At 44.1% G+C, this 8696-nt stretch overlaps 1 protein-coding gene across 1 annotated transcript in view; it reads left to right on the top strand.

The window, feature by feature from the left end:
- LOC115074476 (glucose-6-phosphatase-like) overlaps positions 1–4358 on the top strand; it is a 14986-nt gene extending 10628 nt beyond the window's left edge. The window contains exons 2-5 of the mRNA XM_029573950.1: positions 850–959; positions 1760–1868; positions 2636–2751; positions 3598–4358. Coding sequence (XP_029429810.1) covers positions 850–959; positions 1760–1868; positions 2636–2751; positions 3598–4109 — 847 coding nt within the window. The 3' untranslated portion in view covers positions 4110–4358. The remainder of the gene's footprint in view (positions 1–849; positions 960–1759; positions 1869–2635; positions 2752–3597) is intronic.
- The last annotated feature ends 4338 nt before the right edge of the window (positions 4359–8696 follow it).

Consider the following 8696-nt stretch of genomic DNA (forward strand, 5'->3'; position numbering starts at 1 on the left):
CTCAGCCACATGCGTAAACCCTGATACGCACCAAAGTGCCAGGCCTCTCTAAAGGGGCGGGCCAGGACATCACCATTCGATGCTGTCCCGGGGATGCGCATGTTGGCAGCCACAGGCACACGCAGATTACTTCTGCTCCAGAGGAGCAGTAAGAACTGAAATAAAAAATTAGGGGTTAGATTAGGTTTAGGGGGCAGGGAGGAGAGGGGAAGAGGGAAGAAGGTTAGGTAGGGGTTAGGGAAGTTCCCTCCCAGTCCGCTCCTTAATTAGAGCAGACTGGGAGGGAACTGGGGGAGGCCAGATTACGTTGCCACACGTATTTAGGGAAAATTCCCTCATGTGCACACAGCCATCAGATTTTATAACATGTGTGTGCATGCTATAAAATCGGTGCATCCATGTGCACACGCCGGGAACCACACGTACATGGACGGCCGCATGCTGCTTTTAAAATCGACCCCTGCGTCTCATGTGACAAACCCATTTCATTACAACAGGTCTCAGATAACAACACTCAGCTCATCCCATCAGGTCTCATGTAAATCCCTTAAGCCAACATAGCAGGTTACATGTGAGAACTTGAAACTCATCCCAAAACATCAGAATCTCATACCTCAACCCCCTATGTTATCGCAGCAGGACTCTGATAGCAACCCAAAATTCATCATGCTGGGTCTTCTTGTCCTTTCTATGCTTCCTATGATATTTCAGTAGCAAGATAATATTTTTAGTTCAGGACAAAGGCGTTTTTGTTTAAGACCATGAACAATAGTGACAATTCCAGCAATATTGAACCTAAAGCTAATTCTGTTTTGTTTTTTTTTAACTAATCTTCTCTTTCCATGGTAGGATTTTATTTGGCCAGAGGCCATATTGGTGGGTCCATGACACGGATTACTACAGGAACACATCTATTCCCGTCATAGAGCAATTCCCGATCACCTGTGAGACTGGACCAGGTGAGAAACACCAATGGATTGTTCATATTCTGAAACGGCCAATCATGAGCCCTAAATCCAGCCACTAGGTGATGCCCACTGTGCAACAGCTGTGTCTTCTTCTTTCAAACCCCCTCCCACCCCCACCCCCAGGGCTGTGAACGCTACCTCTGCAGTATTCTCAGGCCCGATCAAATCAGGGAGTGGAAGGTCTGGGTCAGGAGCCAGCCCATGCAACACATATGAAATGAAACTGGTTTCCCAATGAACTGTGAGAAAATTAAATATAAACTTTACTATATACACTGTGAACGCTGCACTCAAAAAAGCGAATTTTTTTTTTTTTTTTAGAAAGTCAGAGTCACATTTTTGTCTCTATTTGGAGAATTCTAGTATGATGTCGGCTTGACTTTAAGGACTTGTTTTCCATAGCCTTAGAGTAAGGTAGCCAAATGGCTCCATTCCAAAAGTGTCAGGGAGTGGTTTTACTCTTCACTGGCGCGTTTCAAATAACACACAAGTGGTGGCCAAAGGCATGAGAAACAGGGAGAAGGGAGAGGGAGACCCGAGTGCCTGCCACTCACTTTCCTCACTCCCAGCTAATTATCTTTGGATTGTCTTCCCTTTTGTAAAATGTGGGTCCCCATGGTTCGGTTGTCTTGCAATTATATTAAGGGGTCATCCTCAGAGTTATGGCAAAATGAAAATATCAACACCTGCAGGCGGTGCTACGCTGTGGAACTTATGCCTAAATCTTAAGAACCAACATTGTTTTCTTCCATCCATATTTTACTATGAATCTGCCATTTTGTTTTTGCTAGGAAGTCCCTCCGGCCATGCTATGGGCTCTGCTGGAGTTTACTATGTCATGGTGACCGCTATTCTGACCAGTATGCTTCAAAGACATCCAGCAAAGAGCTTCAAAAATAAGTAAGGGACTGATTTTTCTGCTCTCTCTTCCAGCACGTTTATCAATCACTAGGGATAGCTCATTCAGTGTGCGTAGCCCCTGAGGCTCGGCCTCTGAATTAGGGAGTTCCATGAAGTGGGGAGAGAATATTAAATAGCATTATATCAGAGAATACCTTAAAGAGAGGGTAAAATGAGGTCAGGGTAATAATGGTATAATAGTACTTCCATTGGTAAGGGATTTTTTTCCAGCTGTGGGTTGAATGTCACAGCATCAGTTAAGGGGAGGATGGGGGGGGGGGGGGGTGGAAGGGAAGGTAGTGATAGGATCAGCTTCATAAGTAATATCATTATCCATCCTTGTCTTGTACAAGAAGACATCCAGAAAAACACTTTCATGGTAAACAGCAGTCGGAATGCCTGGAATTAGTAATAACATAAAGAAATCTCATGGCTCATCATAATTCATGGTGCCTGAGCTCCATATATAGACTGGTCTGTGTTGGGTGGGGGGACTGGTTGTGCCTAACTTTGTAAGTCAAAGAATTTTTGATGCTTTCTTTGAGGGTGTAGTGTTCAGTTGTTCAAACTATTAAGCTGGTGTTGTCCATTGGGAGACGTTAAGAGTTGAAAAATCTAGCGTTGGCAGAATAGGGACAAGTTCTTTTTATCTCAATGAATAAAACTCAACTAAAAACTTTAAGCTACCTCTTCCAGCTGTTTGCGTGCTCTGATCGGACCTGACTGCGTTATTCACATCCTGACTCTCTCCTCTTTATCTTATGTAGGTGCCTTCGCGGTGTCCTATGGATGGGATTCTGGGGGGTCCAGGTCTGTGTTTGTTTATCCCGGGTCTTCCTGGCGGCCCATTTCCCTCACCAAGTCATCGCAGGGGTTATTTCAGGTCAGCATCTAATTCACCTTTCATTATCATGCTGACCCTAACTGGAAATTTATGAGCAATTTACAGTGTATTTTTTCAAGAGCTTGGCTAGAGACTGAAGTCATTGTGAACCTCAATGCTTTAAAATGTTGTCATACAGCATGTCTAACTTGAAGCAAGGTAACGAACAATGCAAAATAAACAAGGCGAGTAGATCAAAATTATTTCAAAATTAAAGCCTTTATCACCATAACAAAACATTTAATACAATTTTTTATGCACATATAAAAATATGCTTATTTAAATATCAAACAGGGGGTGAAAAAAACAGTATGTTTATATGAAACCTACCTGCAGGCAGCAAAGTTTAAAAATGGTAGCATATCTTCTTTATTCAAGCATCAAACTGTAAAAAAGCACTCCAGCAAACTGTAAAAAAGCACTCCAGCAAAAATATTCCAAAACATGTTTGTGCATTAAAAATTATTACTCAAAAGGCTGGATCAATAATCAGAGTCCCAGAAACAGAAGTCCCATCAAGGACATTTTTTTTTTTAAACAGTCTCGATTTAGTGTTTGAAGTCCAATCAAAATTCAAAACTCTTAAATCAATGTTGTTATCCCCAGCAGAAGTCCTGAATATTATATACCCCAACAAGGGGCTCTTTGTTTCACCACAATTGTGGCTTCTTCAGGGGGATAATTCACTATGGCATATCACTAATCTTAGAGGAAGGTTAAGTATTGGCTGGTCATAGATCTAGAGCAAATTGTTTCATCAATGCGTTCGTCCTGCTCTCATCAGGATATCTTCAAAGATATGCAGTTTGTGGAAGGGTTCTAACATGGCAATATTTCTGTTCACAGGGATGGCAGTGGCTGAAATATTTGAACACATTAGCCCAGTCTACAAAGGCAGCCTGAGGAGATATTTCTACACCACCCTCTTCCTCTTCTGCTTCGCCCTGGGGTTCTACCTGCTGCTGAAGGTTCTCGGCGTGGACCTGCTCTGGTCACTGGAAAAAGCCAAGAGATGGTGCGCCAGGCCCGAGTGGATCCACATCGACACCACTCCCTTTGCCAGCCTGCTCAGGAACCTGGGCATCTTCTTCGGACTGGGGCTAGCTCTCAACTCCCAGCTGTACCTGGAGAGCTGCAAGGGGAAGCAGGGGCGGCAGCTCACCTTCCGCCTGTGCTGCATCCTCTCCTCCCTGCTGGTCCTGCACCTGTATGACTCTTTTGAACTCCCCACAGATGTTGAGCTGCTGTTCTACTTGCTGTCGTTCTGTAAAAGCATGGCTGAGCCACTGACAGCCGTAGCGATTGTTCCTTACTGTGTCTCTCACGTTTTAAGGGGTCAGGAGAAAAAGCTGTTGTAGGGAATCAAACAGCCGGTATTAACAAAGGTCTCACAAGAGGTGACTACAAACCCAGAATGCTCACAGTGTTATAAGGGAGCAAGCATCTTCCTCCTCCTCCCATGACCCCCACCCCCACCCATGCTCAAGCACAAATTGTACAGTAACCTTTTGCATTAAATTGTATTTTTAAAGAGCTTGAAAACAGAGCACGTTAGCTTTCCGGTTGTGCAGCAGGTCACTCCTGCGAATAAACATATGGGGACAGGGCCAGTGAGTTGTTCTTAAAGGAGCCAGATGTGGTGAGACGATCTCAAAATCTGAATTTTGCCACTATCCTAAAATGTAGATGACACTACAGAGTAGCACGTAACAAAAAAAAAAAAGAAATGGCAGACGAAGCAATCATAGGATCATGGACCATCGGGGTCTCTAACACTGGCAGAATGATAAGGAGAGAACTTCAGAGCTGCTGCAAAGAGAAACTTCCAGGCCGGGCAGTGCCTGAGGATATTACATTGTACCGCCACATGATAACAAAATGCTCCTTCTAGTTATTATAACTAAGAAACCTATTGTGGAGATTTATATTCTGGTAAAGCAGTAGATCATGCAGCCCTTTGGAGCTTACAGGTTCTGAAGTACCTTAATTACTCCTAAATTAAAGTGTGCTGTCTACGATTCCAGACTCTGTACATCAAAGGCTTAAAAAGGCCAGCTTACTCACTCACTGTCCGTAAAGATTGATCAAGCTTCCGCACAAATACATACCCTCTCTCCCGCTTTACTTTTTCTATTAACTGCTCTTTTGGTCTCTTTTTTTTTTTTTTTACATCTAACTTATTACCTTGCTGCCTCTGCAGACTTCTCAGTGCAAAAAAAAAGAAGAAAAAAAACCCCCAAAGGTGAAATTACTTCTTACCTGATAATTGCCTTTCCTGAAGAATAGTCAGGCCAGTCCATGCAAATGAGTTTTGCACACCAGCCAACAGATGGAGACAGAGATTAACAAGCTTGCTGATGTCACCTTTTATAAACTCCTGTGCCAACACCAACCTGCCAGTATTTTCTGCAAAAGCTAACTGTGGACAACTTCAAAACCAGAAACAACTTCTCACTTTTCATTACATTTTTTTTTTTAATTTGCAAACTTCCAGAAGACCAAGGAATCAGAACCACTAAAAGGAAAGATAGGAAGACAGAAAGCCTAGGGTATGCAGCACAATTCATATTTTACCAAAAGGATGGTGAAATGTTTGCCAAACGCTTTCCATTTCCTGCCATAAAAAGGACCAGAAATCAAATGACAGATAGAAAGCAGCACTGGGAGGGGTCTGGACTGGCCTGACTGTTCTAGAGGAAAGGAGATTATTAGGTAAGAAGTAATTTCATCGTCCTCTTCATCCAGGCAGGCCAGTCCAGACAAATGGGATGCACCAAAGCTATTCCCTCATGGAAGGGGATGCTGCTTGAGCCCCCCCCCACAACACAGCCAATGTTAACTCAGACACCCAAACAGAGGTGCTTGGAAAAAGTATGCAAAGACGACCAGGTCGCCACTTTACAAATCTCCAACAGTGACATCAGTTGAAGCTCTGCCCATGATGTAGCCTGCACTCTCATGGAATGAGCTTGAATCTGCTTTGGCAGAGGCACATTCGCTTCCACATACGTAGCCATGATCACCTCTTTAATCAAGTGGGCCACTGTAGTTCTAGGAGGCTTCTTCACCTGTCTGCACGCCATCATACAGCACAAAAGATGATCCAACTTTCGAAACTCATTGGTGACCTTGAGATACCACAACAGATGCCTCCGCACCTCCAAGGGACGAAGATGTGCAGTGTCCTCCGCAACCACCTGTTTATCCCACTACAAGAAAATAGATTGATTCATGTGAAAACTTGACACCACCTTCGGAAGAAAGGAAAGAACCGTGAAAAGCTGGACTCTATCCTGTGTAATTGTCAAAAAGGGCTCCCTGCAAGAAAGAGCCTACAACTCTGATAGTCTTCATGCTGAACAAATCACAACAAGGAATACAATCTTCAATGTGGGTAACTGCAGAGAAGAAGAGAGAACTGCAACCCTGCCAGAAATGACAGGACTACATTAAGATCCCAAAGAGGAACTGGAAACTGAAGAGTTGGTCGAATATGCTTAACATCCTGCAAGAAATGATACACATCAGACCCCTTATCTGACCTGCTGCAACATTCTTCTCTACCAGAAAATCTTTTGTACTCCAGATTCCTGGACAAGTTGAGTAAGACCAGTGGGGTCAACATCCAGAGAAACAAGGATCCTCACAGTGAGGTTTCTGACCTACTTCAGATTCTATAAACCCCTTTTGAACCAATAGTGATCCCAGTTCATCAAATCCTGCAGGATCTACAAAACAGAATGTGGGATAATCTGGTTTCGAGACCCCTTAGTGGCAGGCTCCTGGTTTTGGCGTAGTTCAACTACACACCAACCTGTAATGGTAGAATAGGTGTTGACAGAGCCAGATTTAAGTTTGTGGTATCCTTAGGCTGAAGACTAGGGGTAGGAATGTTTGTCCCTATAAATTAAAGAGTAGCAAGGGGGTGTCCCAGATTTGGGGTGCCTTCAAAATTTGGTGTCCTGGGCACTTGCCTATGTTGCCTATGCCTATACCCCGCCATGGGCATTGAAGTGCACTAAAAAGACTAGCATTATTTCTAACACATCCTTAGGTAAAGACCCTAGGTTGCTAGGGGAAAACTGTAGGAAGAAAATCTTCCAGAGCTTGATGCTAAATGTTCGCATTGCAGCTCAATGACTTTATATGAGGCAACACTTATATGGCTGCATAGTCAAGTTGAAGCCTCTGGAGGAATCCCTGGACAGAGAGCAGGAGAGTTATCAGCAGGCTCTTCTGGATGTGGAGGAGTATGAGCCCCATCTCATCTGGTCAGTGTACAAGTCCTTTGACGCCACAGCAAGATCTTCAGCAGCAGCTACTAGGTATGTTGGATAGCCTGGTCAAGAGGCAGTAGCCTATGTGAAGAAAATTTTGACAAGTTGGCTGAAAACCTGTATTCTGAGGACAATCTCTTCGGGGTCCATTGCCCAGATTAAGGAGCAGCATGCGGCCATACTGTGCTTGTTAGTGAGAGCTGATCAACCTCCTTCCTTTACTTTTAAACCCTCCTTCCAAACATCCCTTCCTAGAATTTCAGTGGTATCATGCTCCACCTGCTACAACAGTATCTTCCAGCTGTGGATGCTCACTTGAGAGATCAACCTAAGATACAACAGCAGTCCCAGCCCAAACTGGAGCCTAGTTTTTGATGCAAGATGACCCTCAGGCCTCGACCTCCATGGGTGGGGGGAGGGTGGATTTATCTGTTCCTTGACCAGTGGCAGAGGATCACCAAGGACCATTGGGTCCTCAAAATTGTGGAGTCTAGAAGCTGCTTGCATTTCTCTTATCTTCCAGTGTTGCACCAATATTCAGTCTTCAATCCAGATCCATCTCACTTGACCCAACATCATCTTGAAGTGGAGTCACTTCTCAGTTAGTGGACAACAGAGTATGTCCTTCCCAGATTGTAGTAAGGGGTTCTATTCCTACTATTTTCTTATCTCCAGGAAGTTAGGGGGATTGAGACCTATCCTGGATTTAAGAAAACTGAGCAAGAGTCTGCTTTGGAAGAAGTTGAAGATGAACACCCTCACATCATCCTACCCTTCAACCAAGCAGAAGACTGGATGTGCACCCTGGATCTGAAGGATGCATATGCTCACATCCTCATCCACCCATCTAACTGGAAATACATCAGATTTGTGGTAGAAAAATAAAAAGTTCTGCCCTACATCTTCTTGGCGACCCAAAGAATCTTCATGAAATGCTTGGTGGTAGTGGTAGCACATCTTTGTCATCAAGGGAATTTGTGTCTTCCCTTACCTAGAAAACTGGCTAGTGGCAGGACCTTCTCAAGCAGAGGTGCTAGACACCTTGCAGAAGACAATCCAGCTCTTTCAGTCATTAGGTTTCATAGTCAACTATGCCAAGTTGAACCTGATCCACGATCAGAGAATACAGTTCATCTGGGCATGGATAGAGTCGCTGGAAGTGAAAGCATTGCTCCTGTTGGAAAGGACAATTTGCTTATGAGCGCTGCACCAGAACTTGCTTTAGCAAGATCAAGTCCAGCTCGAGCAATCCTGGCTGTCCTCAAGCACATGGTGGAGGAGTTCACGTGGTCCCTATGACTTGCCTGAATATGAGAGTTCTCCAATGGGACATCCACTCTCAGTAAGATCAGATGTGTTAGCCCTTGTGATATCCCATAAAAGTACCCACGGAGATGAAAACGTCTTTCCATTGGTGACTGAAACCAAGGAACCTGGAAATAGGTGCCCCTCTTCAGGTTTTGACTCATCAGATAACACTGGCAATGCAAGCGTTCACCAGAGGGTGGGACATGCAATGAGGCTCCATCTAAACTCAGGGGATTTCATTGACAATGGAACATCTGTTCCAAATCAAACTCTTACTTATGAGACATTCAACATGCATTGAGAATATTCTTGCATCTTCTTCAGGGAAAGAGAATTCTGATCCTAATAGAAGCAAGTGGC

This window comes from Rhinatrema bivittatum, chromosome 12 (assembly GCF_901001135.1).
Source record: "Rhinatrema bivittatum chromosome 12, aRhiBiv1.1, whole genome shotgun sequence".
Lineage (NCBI taxonomy): Eukaryota > Metazoa > Chordata > Amphibia > Gymnophiona > Rhinatrematidae > Rhinatrema > Rhinatrema bivittatum.